The sequence below is a fragment of the Sturnira hondurensis genome, unplaced genomic scaffold (assembly GCF_014824575.4).
Source record: "Sturnira hondurensis isolate 20B ecotype Veracruz unplaced genomic scaffold, ASM1482457v3 Scaffold0019006, whole genome shotgun sequence".
NCBI classification, from domain to species: domain Eukaryota; kingdom Metazoa; phylum Chordata; class Mammalia; order Chiroptera; family Phyllostomidae; genus Sturnira; species Sturnira hondurensis.
Window position 1 is genome coordinate 10,039,796 of NW_028091637.1, and position 23,903 is coordinate 10,063,698.

At 43.1% G+C, this 23,903-nt stretch overlaps 1 protein-coding gene across 3 annotated transcripts in view; it reads left to right on the forward strand.

Annotated features, from left to right (window-relative positions):
- Positions 1-19,282: 19,282 nt before the first annotated feature.
- Positions 19,283-23,903, forward strand: part of CNOT10 (CCR4-NOT transcription complex subunit 10) — a 63,343-nt gene continuing 58,722 nt past the window's right edge. For 2 of the 3 annotated variants that reach the window (XM_037070730.1, XM_037070731.1), the window contains exon 1: positions 19,283-19,472. Coding sequence is in view for 1 of the 3 variants with exons in the window: in XM_037070732.1 (XP_036926627.1) it covers positions 19,451-19,472 (22 nt within the window). In the remaining 2 variants the exon portion in view is untranslated. The remainder of the gene's footprint in view (positions 19,473-23,903) is intronic. The other variant, XM_037070732.1, reaches the window with a different exon arrangement.

The window sequence follows — 23,903 nt, forward strand, 5'->3', positions numbered from 1 at the left end:
CCAGTCAGGGCACATGCCTGGGTTGCAGGCCAGGTCCCCAGTAGGTGACACATGAGAGGCAACCACACATTGATGTTTCTCTCCTATTCTTTCTCCTTCCCTTACCCTCTCTCTAAAAAACAAATAAATAAAATATTTAAAAATTAAAATAAAGGCCGTAACAAGTGACAAAGAAGGGCCCAGCAACTCCACTGCCGAGTATTTACCCAAAGAAACACAAGACGTTGCATCAAAAAGACATATGTATCCCTATGTTCACTGCAGCATTATTTACAATAGTCAAGATATGAAAACAACCCAAGTGTCCATCAAATCTTGCCATCTGCAACACCACGGATAGACCTAGTGGGTATTGTGCTCAGTGAAATAATTCAGACAGAGAAAGGCAAATACCGTATGATTTTACTTACATGTGGAATCTAAAACAAAATAAACCAGCAAGTACAATAGAAACAGACTCACAGATATAGAAAACCTTCTGATGGTTGCCAGCTGGAAGGGGTTTTGGGGACTTAGTGAAAAAGGTGAAGGCATTGAGAAGTACAAACTGGTAGTTACCACATGGCCATGGGCTTGTGAGTACAGCACAGGGAATAGAGTCGATAATGTTGTAATAACTGTGCGTGGTGTCGGGTGGGTGCTAGGTTTATCGGGGTGATCACTTAGTAACTTTCATAAATGTCTAATCCCTGGGTTGTGCACCTGAAACTAATGTGATATTGTGCATCAACTGTGACTGAAAAAAAAAAAATATATATATATATATATATATATTTAAAGAATAAATAAATAAAAATACCTCAGCCCAGTGCAGACTGCTCAAGAATAACGATGATGACAACAAACCTCGTGGAGTTCTTACTAGGTGCCAACCCCACATCAGGTGCTTCCCTTGTGTTNAGCACAGGGAATAGAGTCGATAATGTTATAATAACTGTGCATGGTGTCAGGTGGGTGCTAGGTTTATCGGGGTGATCACTTAGTAACTTTCATAAATGTCTAATCCCTGGGTTGTGCACCTGAAACTAATGTGATGTTGTGCATCAACTGTGACTGAAAAAAATAAATATATATATATATTTAAAGAATAAATAAATAAAAATACCTCAGCCCAGTGCAGACTGCTCAAGAATAACGATGATGACAACAAACCTCGTGGAGTTCTTACTAGGTGCCAACCCCACATCAGGTGCTTCCCTTGTGTTATCTCCTGTAAAGTGCTAAATAATTACCATTCTCCCCATTTTTCAGATGAGGAAACAGGCTTAGAAAGGTGAAGGGCAGGTCACAAACAGCCAGGAAGCGGTGAGGCTGCAAGCCCCAGCCAGTGGGGCCCCAATCACTTGCTCCTGCAGCATTTTATTACACATTTGGAACATCTCCTGAGCCACTGGCTCCATTATAAATCTGCACCCACCAGCTCCAGTGACACGGGCACCAGTTGGCAGTGCCCACAGCATCATGGATGAGACATGAGACTACCGAGTCCTGTAGAGAAAAAAGGATGTCCTGGCTACTCTCTCAAGAGGGGAGTGCCTCGGAGAGGCCTGGCCACTCTCTCTAGGGGAGAGTGCGCTGGCCCTTGCCAGGACAGGCTTTTAGTGGGCTTAATTTGCACAGGAATACAGGTACAGCTCATTAATCATTGTCAGGCAGTAAGGATCAAACAGTAGATAGCATACAAAGAACTATTAGGGCTTCTTCTGAGTCAGGGTCTATCAGCTAAAAGGCTACAAAACTTTGGGAAACAAACTCATTTCCTGCTCAGGCCTTTATCATTTATCTAAGAGCATTCTTAGCAAAGCAGGCTTCACAGGATTTTACATATCCTTTCTCAGGCCTGATCACCGGGGTGCCCGCCCTTTCCAGCACAGGGCTGCACCGCCCTCTGTCATTGTTTCAGGCTTAAGTCAGGCAGAGGAGGTAGATAACCAAGGAATTTCAGAGACTTCTCTCGGACTCAGGGGAGTCAGGCTTCATCAAACTAGAGGGGTGAGGGTCTATCACCCCCTTTCTCCATAGCCCCCCAAGTCCTTCCCTGGGGCCCCCACGTGATCATGCCTGTCTTAGGTTGTTCCCCCCTTGGGGAATGTTACCCATCATTGGCTAACTAATCAAGCATTGGGGGCCAGTTATGGATGAAGGAGCAGAAGTGGTGCCCCTGCCAGGGAGATAAGCTTTGTCTCCTTAAAGGCTTATGGTCCGAAGGTTGCTCACTCAGCCTTAGGCATGCAGGGGTTACAGCTCCTGAAACCAGGCAGGGCGGTTCCCAACACCCCAGGACCACAATAAAAGGAAATCAAATGATGGGCATAGTGAAGACATCAAAACCATTAGTTTGCATTTCCAAAGCTGTACTTTTTCCAATCTGTGCCTGAGTGGGAAGGAATGATGTTAACCTCTTCATTAGTCTATCCTCCCCCACCAGACTGATTCAGCCCTGATAAACAGTGTAGATATAATTACACCGAACAATTATGTGTTTACTTCTATGTCTAGACACAGAGCTTACATTTGGAAACAAAAGAGAACAGAAAGGAGAAAGCACCCTGCTATTTTTTTAATTCTTTTAATCAAACTTTTCCTCAGCCTGAATGCCTCTCTTGTGATCAGAAGATGTATATTTGGAGTATCAGGACTGTTTAAATTATATTTATTTATTCATTTTTATTGATCAATTTTTTTGGGGGGGGAGAAACAGAGAGAGAGAACCATTGATCTTTTGCTCCACTTATTTATGCATCATTGGTTGACTTTTGTATGTGCCTGACTAGAGATCAAACCCGCAGGCTCGGCATATCAGGCTGACACTGTAACCAACAAAGCCACCCAGACAGAACTCAGGACGTTTTTTTAAACTTTTTTTTAGAGCAATCAGTATTAACTTAGGCGTAAGACAAAAATATATTTAAACAGCTTCTAGTCTGAGTTGGAACAAGTCATTTTAAACCACAGGGGATTGAGAAAATCAGGAAATGAGGCTAACACTAGTGAATAAAAGTTTGGTGAGGAATACAGTATTTATATAGTGTCAGAGTATCAGTCCCCACAAATTACGTATTAACTGTAAAGGGGCAAATAGTAACTTGCCAGTGGCAAGACCCGCAGATACCCCTTTATCAAGCGGTCCCAGTTGGCATCAGCAGTCCTGGGACAGACAACGGGAAAACTGGTATCGAGCGCTTCCTACAGTGATGCATTGAGATGGATATGTCGTTCCTGCCCCACTGTGCTTACTCTGAAGCTAATCACAAAGAAACTTCAAATAACTCAGACAGAGGGATACTTGACAAAATAACCGACCTATATTCTTCAAAGGTGTCAAAGGAAGGCTGAAGGATGGTGTTTGGATTGAAGAAGAGTGAAATACAGGTGAGTGGTTTGCAGTATATTCGCAGTTGTGCAACCATGCCCGCTGATTCCAGGATGTTTACATCTCCCCAAAAAGAAACTCCTGTATCATGAGCAGCCACTCGCCATCCCCCCTCCCCCCACCCCTGGCAATAACGGATCTACCTTCCGTATCTGTACATTTGCCTATTTGTGAATGTCAGTACTTTCTTCCTTTTTACGGCCCACTGGCATCACGCTGTGTGGATACACCACATTTTGTTCATCCATTTATCAGCTGACAGACATTTAGTTTGTTTCCATTTTTTGGCTATTAAGTGTAATGCGGCTGTGAATGTTTATGTATAAGTATTTGGGGCAACTGTGTTTTCAGTGTTCTTGGGTATGTATCTAGGGGTGGGACTGCTGGACCGTGTGGTAACTGTGTTTATGTTTTGAGGAACTGCCGAGTTGCTTTTGAAAGTGGCCGTACCACTTGGTGTTTCCACCGGCAGTGTATGTTTCCCTTCTCCGCACCCTCACCAACGAGTGCTGCTGTCTTTGTCACTGCAGACACGCTAGTGGGTGTGGAGTGGTGTCTCGTGAGCGCTTTGATTTGCATCTCTCTAATGACCCTGAGTATTGTGTCATGTGCTTATTAACCACATGGATATTTTGGGTTGTCTTGTTGTTGAGTGGTAAGGGCTCGTCATGTATTATGGACACTAGACCTTTACCAGATAGGCGATTGCAGATAGTTCCCCCCATTGTGTGAGTGGTCCTTTCATTTTCTCAACAGCGTCTTTCGATACCCAAAAGTTCTTGGTTTTGATGATGTCCAGTTCATCTGGTTTTTTCCTTGGTTGCTATGCTTTAAGTGTCATATCTGAGAAATGACTGCCTAATCCAAGGTCACAGACACTTATGCCTGTGTTTTCTTCTACGTTTCATAGTTTTAGCTTCTTTTGGATTTCGAAGGCAAAATTATGCCATATCTGAATGTCGTGCTGCAGCCCACTTGCCATAAAGAACATTACAAAACCCAGTTTTGAGTGGAGTCCCAGAACAATAAAACACTATGCAGCATAATATTAATAACTATTTATGGTATCATATGTGTGCTAGACTTACTGGGATGATCACTTCATAAGTCATAAATGTCTAATCACTATGTTGTGTGCCTAAAACTAATATAATATTATATGTCAACAGTAATTGAAAATAATTTTTCAATTAAAAAAAAAACACTGCAACAAATCCGGGCTGTGGTGTGGTACATGCCACCTGTCACTTGGGCCTTGTGACATAGCGTAGCATTCGCGTGTTCTTTGGTAAATAGAAGAACCAGACGAAGACCCTGGTGAGCTCCAGTAGGAAATTCATAGCGTGGGTAGGTTTGTTTGGGGAGCAAAGCCATGCACTCTCCCGCTATTCACTACTCTCCTTTCGGGAAAGTTTCTGGTTTGCTCTCAAGCAGAGAGAGACTGGATGCTGGACCACAGGAAATCAAGTGACGCTGTGAACTGGATGCTCCCTGAGATGCCAACCCACGAGGTCAGGCACCTGCAGCAGCAGCCCGTCATCAAACAGTGTGGGTTGTTCAAGGTCAGACTGGCGCAGGTCTAGAAGGCATAAACAGGGTGTGTGAGCAGGTGGGTCGGACCTGTACAGTGCCTGCCGCTCCTGTGACACCTGGTCCTGCTGCATTACACCCCCTCCATCAGCCCATATCCGTGACCTCGGGGAGCTTCTTACAGCCAGCTTTGGAGGAAGGAGAAGTTCACATCTGGTTTACAGCTACGCCTGTGCAATACGTTGACCAATGGCTGGCCGGTGCAAATACAGTGTATTTCCATCATTACAGAGAGTTTTACTAGACAACGCTGGCTCGATTTTGCTGATTTCATTTCTCTTGGTGTATTTAGCATGTTTCTCTGCCCTGTGTATTTCCTACAGTTGGATCTAGGAGTTTAATATGTTTTTGGGGGGCGGGGCAGGGGAGCACGACTTCCTCATAGGTCATATTGTGTTTTCCAATTAATAGGCACATAATGACTGGTTGTCTCTCTTATGATCAGCTGTTGATCAATAATACATCCATTGTTCCATTAGGAGTTGCAATATAGTAATACTTAACTTTGTTGTTTCTTCTTCATGTATTAGCTGGAATAATTCTACAAAGAACATGTCTCTCTATGTACTATTCAGCCACTTAGAGGTGCAGTACCAAGCACAGGTACCAGGAACCAGAGGTGCCAGATCAGCATACATAGCTGGTTCTTTACCTTTATTTTCAAGTTTGCCTAATGCATTTGTTCACGAACATCCTGAAACAGTCACTAAAAAAATTTTTTAAGATTTTATTTAGTTAGTTAGTTTTAGAGAGAAAAGAAGGGAGGGAGAAAGAGGGAGAGAAACATCAATGTGGTAGCCTCTCGTGTGCCCCCCACTGGGGACCTGGCCTGAAACCCAGGCATGTGCCTTGAATTGAACTGGGAATTGAACTGGTGACCCTTTGGTTTCCAAGCCAGCATTCAATCCACTGAGCCACACCAGCCAGGGCCCAGTCGCTAAAATTTTTTGAGCAGCACCATAAACTCATGGATTTAAATCTGTTTCATATCTTTCAATCCATTGCATCTGTTTAATGTTCACATTGTCTTGCGTTTGACCGATGCAACCTCTTCAAGTTGGTTTCTGAGTACTTTTGACATCAGTCTCTTGGACAGCTTCCTTACCAGCTCTTGTGATTCGGTGTTCCAGTCTAATTTTGTACATTTTACTTTTTATTCCAAATTTGGAAATAACCATTTCCCCAAAGAGCCCCCACATACAGCATCACAACCCACTGACTGAGTTGCCAGCGACTGAGTTGCCCCACCCTGGTGAACACCTAGGGCTCCGCTCCTCATACGTAACGGGCACGAACAGTCCAAAATATGGCTCAAGAAGAACTCAAAGCCCCAGAGCTGATAACTCTAAGTAACCAGGAAATAGTGAACCTCTCAGATGCACAGTTCAAAACGCTGGTGATCAGGATGCTCACAGAACTGGTGGATTTTTAGTCACAAATTAGAGGAACATATGAAGGCTAAACTAATTGAAATGAAGGGAAATGCACAGGAAACCAATAGTGATGGAAAGGAAACTGGGACTCAAATCAAGGGGGTGGACCAGAAGGAAGGAAGAAATGACCAAACAGAAAAAAGTGAAGTTACAAGAATTCAAAATAATGAGGAGAGGCTTAGGAACCTCCAGGACATCTTGAAACGTTCCAACATCCAAACTATAGGGGTACCAGAAGGGGAAAAGAAACAGCCACGAGTGGAAAACTTATTTGAACAAATAATAAAGGAGAACTTCCCCAATCTGGCAAAGGAAATAGACTTCCAGGAAATCCAGGAAGCTCAGAGAGTCCCAAAGAAGTTGGACCCAAGAAGGAACATACCAAGGCACATCATCATTACATTAGCCAAGATTAAAATGAAGGAGAGAATCCTAGAAGCAGCAAGAGATAAGGGGACAGTCGCCTACAAAGGAGTTCCCATCAGACTGTCAGCAGATTTCTCAAAAGAGACCTTACAAGCAAGAAGGAGCTGGAAAGAAGTATTCCAAGTCATGAAATCCAAAGACCTACATCCAAGACTGCTCTATCCAGCAAAGCTTTCATTTAGAATGGAAGGGCAGAGAAAGTGCTTCTCACATAAGATCAAATTCAAGGAGTTCATCATCACCAAGCCCTTATTATATGAAATGTTAAAGGGACTTATCTAAGAAAAAGAAGATAAAAAATATGAACAGTGAAAGGACATCAAACTCACAGTTATTAACAACCACACCTAAAACAAAAGCAAACCAAGAGGACAGCTAGATCAGGAGCGGAACCATAGAAATGAAGAACACATGGAGGGTTAGCAACAGGGGAGTGGGAGGAGGAGAAGGTGGGAGAAGGCACAGAAAATAGCATAGATGGTAGGTAGAAAATAGATAGGGGGGAGGGTGAGAATAGTGGGGGAAACATAGACTCTAAAGAACTTGAGACATATGGTCATAAACTAAAGGGGGGGAATGGTGGGGAAGGGGGTGTGCAGGGTGGAGGAGAATGAAGGGGGGGAATAGAACAGCTGTAATGGTATAATCAATAAAATATATTTAAAAAAAGAAAAATGCACTAGAGATTTGAAAAGATAGTGAGACGTAAACTTGAAGTTGATTTTGCTGCTATGGGGGAAGAGACTGCCAGGAAATGGAGCCAACAGGACAGAGGCAGGTGATGGAAACATCGTCACCTGCATTTTGTGAGCAGCTACCTGGTCAGCTGCACCTCTGCTTCTTTTAATCATGCGAGCCAAGGCGTTTCCTCTTTGCTTAAAATACTTTAAATTCCTAAGCTAATTTGAGTGCAACGGTAAGAATCTGAGTAAAAGGGTTCCAGGCAAGGTCTGGGCACCACTCCAAACCCTTTTCCAGAGGTGTCCTGGAGCTGGTTCCTCCGGCTCATAAGGGTCCGTTCTATACATCTCTTCCCAACTCTGTCTTCCGTGACATCCCATTAGTACCTTGAAGCTGGCCATGGTGGAAGGATTTATCTCACAGATATTGGCCAATGTTACAAATCAGGGCTTTTTTCCTGTCTTTGAAAGCTGGTTGCTAAGCATTTATTCACACACTACTATCTTGGACTTGCGTTTTGCTTAAGCAAAGCCACTTGCACACGGGCTTCCACAAGTGCCTGACCGAGCCTTTTATCTCCTGCCCTGTCCTCTCTAAACCAGTCAGCACTTCTGTGTGAAGGAAGCTGACTCCCCAAAGGACGACCCTTGATTAGTAGGGAACAGGACCTGGTGGTCCTCTTCATTCCCAAGTTGAAAATTTTTTTGTTCGTTTTTGAGAAATGTTATGAGTTCATTTAAGCTAAACTGATGACATATACTGGGGAGCAAGATCTCAACTACTCCCTGAAGTCAGACAGTTTGGATATGAATTTCATAAGGCTTCTCAGAAGACTGAGCAACCAATCACCCATGGTGGCAGTCAACTTAATAATGTATCCTTCCACTGGCTTTTCTTCCATCCCTGTTTTCACTCACGCCTCCTGAAATCACATTCCCAGGTAAATGACTTAACACAGAAGCTTTAATGGTCAGCTCTCATTTCAGGAGAACCAGGCTAAGACACCAGCTTCTATAAATATTGTCTCCAGGTTATAGAATTAGTTGATCAAAGATACACCATTGTGGAAAATTGTATAAATAGAGCCATTTCAGAATGGAGCCAGAGCTGCCATCCCAGAGGAATTGCCTTGGACATCTTACTCCTCATGTCTTTGGGATGTTTGAGCTGGGCAAATAACCCTGGGACTGGGCCAAAGCAACACTGTATTTTAAACAACTACCTGTAAAGCTAACAGGAAAGCTGACATCCTGACTATGAGGACTAAAAAATAAGGGCATTCTTTAGAGTTAGCACCACCAACTGTAGCTAAAGAACAGCGTAGCTCATTTGCACCTATAGAAAGCGCTTCCTTCTGCTCATGGAATTATTTCCCTTCCTTTTCTTATAAATATTCACCTCATAATCATTAGAACTCTCTTCGGACTTCCGTCTGAATCAGTGCTTCCCACATTTCAGGGAACCAGGCTAAGACACCAGCTTGACCAAGCTGGTGTTCTTTGATCTCAAAAAGAACACCAGCTGTTTTTTTATCTCAAATACCTGTTTCCTGTCACCTTGGCTTTTTCTTTGTAAGGGCATCACAGTAAAAAAGAAAGAAAGAGAGAAAGGAAGGGAAGGGAATAAGATTTATTCCAGAGCTGTGAGGATCCCCTTCAGAATTCCTACTCCCACACGTACATTTGCTCTCAAGGCCGTCCCCTAAGTGTCCCTGTACCATCGTTGCCTGCACTTGGGTCTCAGGTCTGACCACCCCGGTGTAGTGAGCCACAGCTGCTCTGCCCCCAGTGGTTACAAATGACACATGACAAGTTTGGAAGAACAAGGAGAGAAGGGTTTCAATTGCATTTCCACTTACTTATTTGCATGTTTGTGGAAAGAATGACCTGCTTTGCTACTGGTTGAAAGGCACAGATACTCCATAGAATTAAGTAACCCAGAAAGATGCATTTCAATAACGTCTGCCTATTTTCCATTGAAGATCCTGGTCATCATTTTGCTCCATTTTGATGTCTTTCGTATTTCCCCCTACATTACCCAGTCGAACCTCCTTATTTGACAGACAAAGAAAAGAAGGCCTGGATAAAAACAGCAACCGTGATGCATTTGCCACAAGGAAGGGCAGTCGTGTGTGGAGCTCAAGGCACTTGCTTCTCCAGGACAGAGCTGGGCCTCTGCCTCTGGCCTTTCCTTCTCACGTCCTCTTGTTACCGCCAGGTCTGTTCCTTGGTTTCGACACGTACTGTGCCACCTCCCACTGATCTGTGGCTTTGCATTTCCTTAGCCAGCCTCCTTTCTACCCCGGGTCCAGGTCCCAGCAATGTCACCTAGCTAACCTCAGTCACTACCATTTTATTTGTCAAATTCTAAATGGAGTCTGCTATCTACACATAAACCTAAGGTTTGTGATCAGAAGGAAAGAGCTCTTTTTAAGCGCCCCCCCCACACACACGAAGTAGGTTAACATTAAGTATCTTTTCACACCTCTCTAGTTTCTCACTTTCTGGTTTTTTTCTCAAAGAAGTTAAAGAAAATGCAAACCAGCAGGGGATTCTCACATGAGTTATCAAGGCTGCTCTGTCTTACTAAGGTGACTGTCAGTCCTCCCTCCACTTTCCCTGCTGAAAATTCTCTGAATCTTATAATACTCTGCTGGGGCAACAGCCTTCACAGAGTGGCCGGTGTATATAGTACAGAGGCTTTGATACAGTTGAGCAAGGTCCAGTTGCATAAGGGTTTAAGGAAAAGGATTTGTGGTCCTGTTGTTCCTCCTTGCATCTTACTGTTAAATGAAAGGGCAAAGGTGGAAGGCATCCTCCCAGTTGGCAAAGTTCTAAGACTAGACCAGCTGCATAAGAAGACACACGGGCATTTTCCTGGTCAGATCAGACATTCTCAAAAAATGCTAACATACTTACCTTAAATGTAGTATAATTTGTATAGGGTGCCACCTACTGGTCAATGGTAAATTAATGTTTTCAACTCAGGGGTATAACACAAGCAAAGTCACAAACTGGTCTAAACTGGCGCTGTCCAAAACATCCGTAGTGTGAGCCACAAATACGAGAAGTGTGCAGAGCCAGGGACTGTGAAGGGCATTTCCAAGGCCAATTCCAAGGCTTAGTATAATGACACCTTGAGACAGGTGGTAGCAGTGGCTGTGGAAACAGGCAGAGGTTGTAAGAGGCACTTCCTGAGTATGGATGGTGAAAGAGGACTCCAGGTTTTGACCCTAGGTGCCTGCAGCAAAGCTGTTCATCTGGTCTAAGGATCTGCTGGATGATCAGAGACTCCGGGACACTGAGCCTTGTTCTAGGCCCCCAGCTCTGAGTTCAGGAACATTTTGGACCCAGCTGGATTTACCTGAGGTCCAGGAGGGTGGTGAATGAAGACTGTTCATGCCGAGGGCACTGGAATGGCACCCCATAGTACTACTGCATATAGTGCAACCCCAGGTTTGATGAGGGTCACTGGCCCAGCACATGTCCAGGCTGATATACACACACAGAGGGCTGGGCCTCTGAGGGACAGCTGAACCTCCTGAAGGCCTAATGTAACCCAGTTTTATCTAGACGTGGTTCCATCTGCAACTCACCTCCTGCACATACATGCTTATAGTGAGATTTTCTTAGGTTCTGAAGCCAGCATTGTACTCTCTCCAAAAGAGAGCTGCTGACCAGTGTGCGGTTTTCTGGCTCTGCTCATTTCCTTCTGGTTCCCCTTGGTATGTAAAACCTGTTCGATTTACTCAGTGAGGGTAATTGGGCTTGGCTTTCCTTCAGTTGGAGCCAGCTACAACATTCATCAATAGAGCTGACAAGCAGTGGGTGAGAAAATGAGGCTCCCAGAGAATTCCTGTGTGCCTTGGGCAGATTGGCCCCCCTTCTGTTGGAACAGGTTCAGAGACCGGTTAAGAACTGTCATTGATAGAGCAGGGGCATTTAAAACAGTTGCTTAACCTCACCTCTTAATTTGCCATGGCCCAGAAGTCATAAACACAAAAAAAGCTTGAACAATTCCCAATTGGGTTTACAGGTACAGACCTGCCTGATGGGCTTGGAGATTCCGAAGCAGGCTGGACTGGAATGAGAGACAGCAGGTTCTGGAAAGAAAAATGACCATAAGAGTGAAACCCTGTTTAATTTACCCAAAGAGTGCCTGCATTTGGCTTTTCTTCCATCAACCCCTTCATTAATGTCTGTCTGCACAGTTTTCCCACAATGGAAGAGGCGTTACATGTATACTGAGGTTGATTATAACACTGTTTGAAATAGCAAAAATTAGAAAATATCCCAATGATCCTTGTGGAGGATTTGCTATACAAACCAAGACACATCCATACCATGGAACACTAGGCAATCATTAAGGAAAAGGTGGAGAAAACAACAACAAAAGGACAAAATAGACGAAAATAATGGTTTTGAAAACTCTGGACATTAGGCGATAGAGGACAGTAATCCTTATGGAGTGCTTCAATACGGCCTATACGCCCAGGCACAGTCTGCATCCCCCCGGCCTCATGGGCTTCTCTCTGCTAAAGCCACATTGGATGTGTGTTCACCCTGACACCCACAGTGATCCCTCTTACCACAGGGCCTTTGCACCTGCTCTTCCCTTTACTTGTTACCTTCTAACCATCCTTCAGATCTCAGCTTCCTCAGGTTCTCCCTGACCTCCTGACTAGGCCACACTCCTCAAATATGCACTCTGAGAAGAATGTTTTTCTGGTTCTTATTTGCCATGATGTATTCAAGTGTGTGTACACATATATGGCTCTTTTGATAATGTCTGTAGCCTCATTGGTTTAAAGATAGATCGGGACCATGTGCCTCTTCATTCTCTATTGAATCAATGCCTTACAAAACACATCCCATAACTGTTTGTTAAATGTGTAAATCAATGAATGCAGTTCTTATTTAGGGTGATTTTCAAAATATTTAACAACTGATGTGGCACAGGTACTTCTCATTCAGTACCGGAGTCAGCTGTAAATAAACAGCCAGCATGACCATACGTGTGAACACCAACTGTATAGAGGTCTGTCTAGAAAAAGTCCATCCATTGTTAACATAACTAGAACCATTTGTGTGACATCCATATAACCCGGCAGCCAAGGAGAGTGGACTGGAATGCGCATGCATGCACAAGGACTACTTCACTGTAACTGGTCAGTGGGGGTGGTAGACGCCATTGAGTGAGCATGTGTACTGTGTGGCTGTCACATTCAAAATCACGGAGCAAATACAGCTGCAAATCTGCATCAGATTTTGCATTAAGGTTGAACATTCCTCCACAGAAACTATTTCAATGATTTAGAAGGCTGCAGCTATGGGCAACTGGTGATTGGCAGCTTCATCACATCTAGTGAAGAGTTTTGTGAAACATCAAATCACCCAGGTGGCTCAGCCCCGCTGCAGCCCATATTTGGTTTTCCCTGCAACTTCTGGCTTTTCCCAAAATTAAACTTACCTTTGAAGGGGAACAGATTTCAGTCTGTTGATGAGATTCAGGAAAATATAATAATGGGGCAGTTGATGGGGATTGGGAGAACTGTGTGAGGTCCCAAGGTGCCTACTTTGAAGGGGACTGGGGTGTTATTGTCTTATGTACAATGTTTCTTGTGTCTTCCTCAATAGATGTCTCTATTTTTCATAGTACTCAGGATACTTTCCAGACAGACCTCCTACATTAGCCCTGACTATGTTACTAACACCAAAGGTTGTAACAAACTTAGTGCTTTTATCCTAACCTGTTACAGGATTCCAGGGGCATATGAATAATGAAATAATGCATTTAAAGTACACATGGAAAGTCAACTCAGATCTATTTACTTAATTTTATTTAGACCCTGAGTCAGTTAGGGTTAATTTCAGCTGCATATGATAGAAAATCTAAGTTAATGAATAAGCCTTGCTTGTCACAAAGTTTTATTTTCACACGTACACACACATGCAGTCTGGAGCTGGTATGGAGAGTCTGAGATATCAGGAACACAGGTTCTTCAAGCTTTCCATCCTTCCATTCCTAGGACTCTTGTCTTCACAGTCTAGAATGACTGTTGGAGTTCCAGCCCTCGCATTCACATTCCAGGCAGCAGGATGGAGGATTGGGTGAAAAGAGAGACAAGAAAGTATGACTTATACACTGGGGGAAAATAGGCAACAGAAACCACATGTGAGAGCAACTAGATATCAGCTTAAACAAACAAGGCCTTAAAAGTAGCCATTTGTTTCATGTCTCAGCCTGTACACAGTGGTGCTCTGGGTTGGAAGTGGCTGGGGGGCACTCGCCGTTTCCCGGTGTTGAGACTGAACCAGCCCTTGTAGTTGTTACGATTGCAGCAGGCACCTCAGCAACCACCATGGAAGAACGTTGGAAAAACAAGTTTTATTACTCTCAGATCCTGAAGAGTACACAGCACACCCGCGGCCACACAGTAAGGTCACAGTAGAGAAAGAGAGAACACAGACCTTGGGTTCTGCCTTTATTGAGGTCAAGGATGGGGTGCCTAGGGTGTTGTGGGTTCACTCTTTATTGCTGAATTTGAACAGTATGGTAATTAAAGCATGTAAAGAGAAAAACAGGGTTACTCAAATACCAGCAAGCTGAATTCAGCAACATAAAAATTATGCACCATGACCAAGTGAGATTTATCCTGGGAATGCAATTTGGTTTAACATCTGAAAAGCAATTCTGTAATAAATCCTATCAATAAAATGAAAAAAACCAAGAACCATGTGATTATCTCAATAGACACGGAAAAGCATTTGACAAAATTCACCACCTCATTTTGAAACATACACTCAACAGGCCAGGCTGCTGTGGATCAGTGGATTGAGCACCTGCGAACCAAAGGATCATGGGTTCAATTCCCAGTGTAGACCACATGCCTGGGTTGCAGGTCAGGTCCTTAGTAGAGAGCACTGGAAAGACAACCACACATTGACGTTTCTATCCCTCTCTCCCTTCTCCTCTCTAAAAATAAATAACTAAAATCTTTAAAAAAGAAAAATACTGCCCTGGCTGGTGTAGCTCAGTGGATTGAGCACGGGCCTGTGAAGCAAAGGGTCGCTGGTTCGATTCCCAGTCAGGGCACATGCCTGGGTTGCAGGCCAGTTCCCCAGTAGGGGACACATGAGAGGCAACCACACATTGATGTTTCTCTTCCACTCTTTCTCCTTCCCTTCAAAGGCCCTCTCTCTAAAAATAAATAAATAAAATATTTTTTAAAAAAGAAAAATACTAAACAAACTAGGAATGGGATGGAATTCCTTAATCTTAATAAATAACAACTACCAAAAGCACATAACTAACATAATGTTTAAAGGTTCGTATTAAGCTTGAATATTCCTCCACAGAAATATTTCAGTGATTTAAAAGGCTGCAGCTATGGGCAACTGCTGATTGGCAGCTTAATGGTTGCTGGATGTTTGCCCTGGCTGGTGTGGCTCAGTGGATTGAGTGCCAGCCTGTGAACTGAAAGGTCAGTCACCAGTTTGGTTCTGGGTCAGGGCTGGAAAAAAATTTTACTGGAAGTTCTAGCTAGAGAAATTGTGTGAGAGAGAGAAGAAGGGAAAAAAAAAAAGGATCCAGACCGTAAAGAAGAAAGTAAATCTATCTCAATTCACAGATGATATAATCTTGTATATAGAAAACCCTAAAGGATTAACTGAAAAACTGTTAGAACTAATAAACAGTTCATGGACATTGTAGGATATAAGATCAGTAAAAAATATATAGGCCCTGGCTGGTGTAGCTCAGTGGATTGAGCGTGGGCCTGTGAACCAGACAATCACGGTTCGATTCCTGGTCAGGGCACATGCCTGGGTTGCAGGCCAGTTCCCAGCAGGGGACTCACGAGAGGCAACCATACATTGATATTTCTTTCCTTCTCTCCTTCCCTTCCCCTCTAAGGATAAATAAATAAAATCTTTTAAAAAAATTTAAAAATATATATATATATATATTACTATATACTTGCAATGAACATACATGCTACAACATGAGGGAACCTTGTAAATACTATGTTAAGTGAGAAAATCCAGCCACCAAAGGTACACACTGTATGATGGTTCTCTGTACATGCAATATCCAGAAGAGAGAAACCCTCAAATGGTCAATTAGAGACAGAAAGCAGACTAGTGATTGCGGGGAGCTGGAGGTTGGGGGGTGGGAAGTGACTGGTAATGGGTGCAGGGTTTCTTTTGGGTGTGATGACAGTGTTCCAGAGTTAGTGGTGGTAGTTGCACAACTTTGTGAATGGACTAAAACCCACAACACTGTACACTTTGAATGAATGAATTGTGCGGTATACGAATTATATCTCAATATTGCTATGTTTTTAAAAACAGGCTGGTGAACATGAGACTGTATCTAAAACACACATACAACAACAACAACTAAATTAGAGGATTAACAGCATGGAAGAATTATAATAACAGACAATCACTGAGGTTGCGTGCTCCTGCAGACACACATGGAATAATTTGAATTTCAAAAAGATGAAGGACTGCAGTTGATTAAAACATACTGAATATATAAAAAAACATGAGTTCAGAATAATTTTTTAGAAAGGAAATAGTCTTGGAGATTGCTGGAACATCAAACTTATTCCCATGAAAATGGATAATTACAGGGAAAGAACTAAACATGCATCCTGCCTTTCTGATATAAACTGAATTTCAGTGTAACTGAATACCCCTGTGGATAAGAGAGAGATTTTTGGTGCGGAAAAATTCTGTCTAGGGCTGGAAATAAGGTAAAGGCAAGTGGGTAGTAGGGTATAAAACTTAAGAAGGCACTCAGGACAAGCATCCAAATTAAAACATTGTTTCAATTATTAGTGAAATAACTGATTCCAGCATTGGTCAGTAATGCTCCTAAAACTGCTAGGAGAAAGACTGGTAGGAGACATACAAAATCAGGCTGTCACTGTCTGAACCCGAGGATAACTCTTAATGTCACAAAAAGTGAGGCAGCTATTATGCACTTTCTGTTGCGGGTGCAGACGGTACAAGTAGGAAGAAATCTAAAGGATTTCTTTAGGAAGGATTCTCAAGAAAGAAAAAATTTAAATCATAACATAATTGGGCCTTTAGCACTGACCTGTAGTCCACCGGAAATATTGAGCCCAAAGGAGGAAATCCAGAAGAAAGCAATATAGCAGATCCTGAAGGAAGAGTTTTATATTGGACCCTAATTGATGAACAAGTAAATGAAAGAAATAATAAAATGGGAGGGGACTGTTCTAGATTAAAAGAAACACAAGACTTATGAGAAACACAAGAGACATAATAATCAAACGATCTTGTTTGATCCTGATTCTAAACAGAAATTACCCCAAAATTCATACAATAAAGGAAATTTGAGTAAGGCTTGGTAATTGAATAGGAATATTTTTAATTTTGTTCAATGTGATAATAGCAAGAAAATATTTGGATTTTTCTTTTTGAGTTGCATACTGAAGTATTTAAGGCAAGTGATACGATGCCTCAGATTCGCTTTAAAATACTCCAGCAACAAAACATAACAAGGAGGACAGGGTAGATGAAACAAGTATATGGTAAAATGAAGCTAGGAGCTGGACACAGGGAGTTTGTTATACTTTCTACTTTTCAGTATGTTGGAAAGTTTCACGATAAAATTCACTCCCCCCAAATATGAATACACCGCTATTCTAGAGAAACTCTTTTCGCTGTGTGTGTGTTCAAGAGTGAGCTCTGTAGCCATGTTTGTAAAATGAAAATTGGAAAAGACTTTAATGTCTGTCAAGGAAAGAAGAGATAGATAAATTGAGGCCATATAATAAGAGATTGTCCTGTCAGCAGCCATTTCCTGTTCCTCCTGGTCCATGAAATCCTGATACCAGACGGAAATGTTTTGTGGATGCATCGTGATGAAACCGAGGCATAGGTTGGAATTTCCTTTCTTTTTCCCAATAATTGCTCACTGGTGAGCAGGCAACCAATTTCACCAAGGAGAACTAAGGGAAATTTTTTTGGTGACAGGCTTCTAGGAAAGATTGACCAAATTTCACTGATTCTAAAACTCAGTCCTTTTATCATCTCTGCAATTGGCAGGCTTCTCACAATCCATAGCATTTCACAATCACTGTCTGTCAGATGGCCGTTGTGGTGTATTGCAGTATTTGTCATTCCCTGGGTATGTGTGAACTTGATCTGAAAACTTACACATCAAGTTTGTGATATCTTCCAGTAAGATCCAGAAAGTGCCAGAACTAAAACCTGCAGAATGGGCCTTCTTGAGACAACAGTGGCATACCACAGGAGGAGATGCTGTACTGCCAACGGCAGTACAATGTATATAGGTATATATATGTATTAATATAGGTATTAAACCTCAATTAAATAAGCATTAATTATCTTGCTGATGAGAAATCTGCAGGTAGGCTATTCCATTGTTGGATCAGTGACTCAACAATGTCAGGATGCAGGTGGACATTCCTGGGATTCTTTTTGCCTTCCCCTCATGGGCCCGAGTAACTGTTGCAGCTCTGAGCATGATGCCTTTGCCCCACTGTATGTATCTAAAGCTGGAGGGGACAAAGACGATGCCTTTGCAACAATGTGGACAGACCTTGGGAGTATTATGCTAAGTGAAATATGTCAGACAGAGAAAGACAAGTACTGTATGATCTCACTTATATGTGGAATCTTTTTAAAAAGAAAAAGAGGCTCACAGGTAACAAAGAACAGGTTGGTGGTTGCCAAAAGTGGGGTGGGAGGTGAAGGAGCAAACTGAGTGAAGGGAAGCAAAAGGTACAAAATTCCAGTTATAAAATAAACAAGTCAGAAGGATGTAATGTTCAATGTGATGACTACAGTTAACAATACTCTAGTGCATATTTGAAAATTTCTGAGGGAGAAAATCTTAAAAGTTTTTATATTAAGAAAAATTTTTCTCATTACAAGAAAAAAATTACTTGTAACTACAGTATGGTGAAGGATATGAACTAAATTTATTGTAGTGATCATTTTGCAATAAATAAAATATCAAATCATTATGTTATACACCTGAAACTATTCCATTGTATGTCAACTACACCTCAATAAAAAGTGACACATTAAAAGATAAAAAAAAGAATAGCCTAAGAAGACATGATGAGTAAATGTAATGTGGTATTCCGTTCCTGGAATAGAAAGGCAAATTGGTAGGAAAATGGCAAAATTTTTAAAAAATCTGTTGAATTTAGTTAATAGAAATGTAGCAGTCGAAGTGTTTTTTGGATGTGAAGGATGTGCCAAAGTAATTGAATAATTAAGATGTTCACAACAGGGCAAACCGGGTGAAGAGTATACAGGAATTCTGTGTATCCATTTTTGCAACTTTTCTGTAAGTCTAAAACTATTCTAAAATAAAATGCTTTTAAGTGGGAAACACAACAGTGTTTTCTTACGGAGTCGCGGGAAATCAATGAGAAAGTAACACAGAGTACAAGTCTCAATGCTTAGCACATAGGTCTGGCTATGATGATTTTATATAAGACGAGGGACTAGCGCTCTGACACTGAAGTATTTTAACCAGGATTAGCAAAAGGCAGTGGCGCGCGCCTCCCACCCTTTTTCCACCCAGCGCGCGAGCGCGAACAGCGCGGGGGTGGAGACGCCAGCGTGGGGCGGGGCCAGCCTCAGTTCCCACGCTGGCCAACGCCCCCCGGAAGTAGCGTTGTTCGGAGCTCCGCGGGGCGGAGGCAGTGTATGGCAGGATGCGGTGTCGTCTCCTGGGCGGCGATGCCGCTGCTGTTGCTAGACGACGCGAACTAGCTTTCGTCACTTCCTCAGCCTGCCCACTCTTCAGGCCGGAACTCAGGGGCCAGGAACCTGGGTGAGCTCAGACTCGTCCTTAGAGTTCCAGCACTGGGGCCAGCCGGGCAGCTGGAGTCGAGGCCACGCCACCTGCAAGGAAGAACCCAAGCCGAGGCGGGAAGATGGCTTCAGACAAACCTGCAGGTGAGGCGCCCGCGCCCTGCGCGCTGAGAAGGCAGCACACGCGGGGGTAGGCAGACCCTGCGCGTGGAGGCGAAGGGCCCCGCGTGGGGACTAGGGTGCGGGGACTAGGGTGCAGGGACTAGGGTGTGGGGACTCGAGGGCGACGTTAACTTGGGCGTGCATTTCTGCTCCCCTTTCCCTTCCTCAGCTGTAGCTAATGTGAGTCTTTGGACCCCAGGTCCAGGAGTTTTTTACCCAACTGAAGCTTGAAGTCGCTGCTGCCCGTCCTTGCCCCACCCCACCCCCCCCACCCCACCCCCGTCCAGAATATCTCAGGCTAAAAAATCCTAAATTTATTTAGCCGCTCCATAGGGTTTTCGACTTCCCAATGGGGAAGGCAGAGCAAGGAAAATTCACCCCGGAACTCGGCTGCCTCAGTGATCCCTGGCTCAAGCTAACACTCACTCACCTGTGTTGTTTTGGCCGCATCAATCTGCCTCTGCTCAGGAAACCACTATTTAAATAGACTTGACATTATAGTGTGCCACTCTGGCCTGTGCTCTCTAACATCTTGCATTTAGAACCTGTTTTCCCCTAGTTCTTTGCCGTGTGATTAATTTAATCTCGATTTTGTTTATGAATTGCTGCTCCATTTCTAGAATCTTTACCATTAAAGACTATAAAACTCTTTCCTATCTACTTCTGGGAGTGTGTGGCGGCATGTGTTTCCAGTAAGAAATTAATGATCTCGCCCTGGCTGGTGTGGCTCAGTGGATTGAGCGCCCGCCCGCTTGCTAGCCAAAGGATCTTCGGTTCCATTCCTGGTGGAGCACATGCCTGGCTTGCAGGCCAGGTCCCCAGTAGGGGGCGCGTGAGAGGCAGCCACACATTGATGTTTCTCTCCCTCTTCCTTCCTTCTCCTCAATCTAAAAATAAAGTTGTTTTTTTTTTTTAAGTAATGATCTCTGTGCCATCCAGGTTTTGTTGGAATAAACTTGAGTAAAAGGAGTTAGAGGTGGTCCTTAGAGTTTACAGTGAAATTAATATTTTAAAAGAAAGGAAAAGAAAACCTCAGTGCACTGTGGGTTTTAGTAGGTCCTGATCTTAACAGCTGACAGATAAACTTGATTTGAAATAAAGTGAGCCCATCCTAATACAGGTATAGGTAAATAAAACCATTAGAGTGTCTCTTCGGTAATGTGTTAAAAAAGAATAACTACAGAGAAAAGGTTTAGAAAGTGAGGATCATATGATTTTAGGTAGGCTGGTCAGGGAAAGCCTCTGGTGAGGTAATATTTGAGCAGATAGCTGAATGAAAAGAAGCAGTGAGGGAAATAGAGATGTGTGGGTGGAGAGAATGTTTCAGGCAGGGAATAAGCATGACCTTTCCAAGGCTGGACCAAGGGAACCACATCTTTCTTCTTAGTTTAGGACACTGTCCATGTTTCCCAGTTTTACCGTACCTGTTAACCCATATCATTCCATTGCATGGAATGACCTTTTTAGTGTTAAAGTTCATCTAGTTTTGAGACTTCCAGCCAAGATGGCGGCGGCGGTAGACACACTGTGCCTCCTTGCACAACCAAAAGAAAGACCACAATAATTTTTTTTAAAGGAAACTTTTTAAAAAGATACTATATTTATTTATCTTTAGAGGGGAAAGGAAGGAGAGAAATATCAGTGTATGGTTGCCCCCCATGAGGCCCCCGCTGGGAACTGGCCTGCAACCCAGGCATGTGGCCTGACTGGGAATCGAACCGCGATTGTGTGGCTCACAGGCCCCCGCTCAATCCACTGAACTACACCAGCCAGGGCAAAGACCACAATAATTTAAAAACAGAAAACAGAACTGACAGAAAATCGAACTGTATGGAAGTCCAACAACCAAGGAGTTACAGAAGAAACATTTATCCAGACCCATAGGAGGAGTGGAGTCAGGGAGCCGAGTGGAGAGGACTCGCGGCAGCTGGTGGAGCGGGCGGTCCTATATTCAAGTGCAGATAAACCAGGAGAAACACCTGGGGACCAAGCATGGGGAAATAAAGCCTCAAACCTCTGATTGAAAACACCGGTGTCGGTTAAGGCAGCAGGAAAGACTCCCAGCCTCACAGGGGAGTTCGTTGGAGAGACCCACAGGGTCCTAGAACATACACAAACCCACCTACCCAGGAATCAGCACCAGAAGGGCCCAATTTGATTGTGGGTAATGAGGGAAGTGACCCAAAACACTCAGCAGAGAGCAGAGCAAGCACCATTGTTCCCTCTTGGACCCCTCCCCCACATACAGCATCACACCGCAGTGACATGGGTTGCCCTGCCCTGGTGAACAACTAAGTCTCTGCTCCTCACTATGTAACAGGTGCTCTGAGGGGAAAAAATGGCCCAAGTGAAAGAACAGATCGAAGCTCCATGAAAAAAATACAACTAAGGGAGGAAGAGATAGCCAGACTATCATATGCACAGTTCCTGATTACCACAGATTACAGTGGTAATCAGGATGCTCACAGAATTGGTTGAATTTGCTAGCAAATTAGATGAAAAAGTGAAGGCTGCACTAAGTGAAATGAAGGAAAATGTACTGGGAACCAATAGTGATGGGAAGAAAACTGGGACTTAAATCAATGGAGTGGACCAGAAGGAAGAAACATTCAACCAGAACAGAAAGAATGAAGAAACAAGAATTCAAAAAAATGAGAGGCTTAGGAACCTCCAGGACATCTCTAAACATTCCAACATCTGAATTATAGGGGTACCAGAAGGAGAAGAAGAAGAGCAAGAAATTGAACACTTATTTGAACAAATAATAAAGGAGAACTTCCCCAGTCTGGCAAAGGAAATAGACTTCCAGGAAGCTCAGAGTCCCAAAGAAGCTGGACCCAAGGAGGAACACACCAAGGCATATCATAATTACGTTACCCAAGATTAAAAATAAGGAGAGAATCTTCGAAACAACAAGAGAAAAGGAGACAATTACCTACAAAGGAGTTCCCATCAGACTGTCAGCTGATTTCTCAAAAGAGACCTTGCAAGCAGAAAGGGGCTGAAAAGAAGTATTCAAAGTCGTGAAAGGCAAGGACCTACATCTAAGAGTATTCTATCCAGCAAAGCTTTCATTTAGAATGGAAGGGCAGAGAAAGTGCTTCTCAGATAAGGTCAAGTTCAAGGAGTTCATCATCACCAAGCCCTTATTACATGAGATGTTAAAGGGACTTATCTAAGAAAAAGAAGATAAAACATATGAACAGTAAAATGACAGCAAACTCATAGTTACTAACAACCACACCTAAAACAAAAACAAAAACAAACTAAGCAAACAACTAGAACAGGAACAGAAGCACAGAAATGGACATCACATGGAGGGTTATCAACAGGGGAGTGGGAGGGGGATCGGGGGGAAAGGCTACAGAGAATAAGTAGCATAAATGGTAGGTAGAAAGTAAAAAGGGGGAGGTTAAAAATAGTATAGGAAATGTAGAAGCCAAAGAACTTACATGTATGAACCATGGACATGAACTAAAGGTGGAGAATGTGAGTGTGAGGCCGTGTGCAGGGTGGAGGGGAATAAAGGGAAAAAGGGACAACTGTAATAGCATAATCAATAAAATATATAATTTTTAAAAGTTCATCTAGTTTTCAAGTCCTATCACATTCATAAGGCATTCTTCTACTTATTAATTCATTCTTTCACCAAGATTGAGTGCCAGCTGCTGTCTTAGATGTTGAAGAAATGGATATGACATACTCCCTGCCTTTGAGGAACTGTTACTCAGTCTGCTAGAGACAGACCTGTTAACAGCGGCACTCCCAATTGTGAAGAGTTATGTAATTGCTGTAGTAGGATACTTTCCTAAATGATGACGAGGCTGTTTCTTTGATTGGTTTAAGTTATAGGCCACGATATAGGAAACTTCCAGCCTTTACGATGAGGTTGCATTTGTATTAAGTAAATGAGCGTGCAGTGTGGCAGTCTTGCATTTCTGTATTCCTCTTCTCCATCCCCATTTCAGCTGCTGTGCTTCTGGCCTTTATCTCTTACTGTGATCTCTTTCACTTTAAGCAGCCTCTTGACGGGTGTTTGTCTCTTCCTTATCCAGTCCATTCTCACTGCTGCCTTTTCACTTTATTTCTAAAACATTAATTGGATCGTATCATTCCCCTACCCGTAAACATTCTGAGATGGTACCATCTTTTGTGTACATCAAATTCTCACTAGTAATACCATTTGTGAGGCTCTTCACAAACTATTTTCAGCTCTTGTTTATCGCGGCCCATCTAGCTTGTCACACCCAAAGTGACACTTTTGGAATGCATTGTGTTCTTTTGAGCTCCTGAGTGGCAGTGCCCTGCTTTCTCCTGTCTGTCTGGTGCGCACACTCTTCATTCAAGTCTATATGCTCTGCATCTCTGAGCTCCTGAACCCAGGGCTTAAACAGAATAAGTAATTACGGCTTC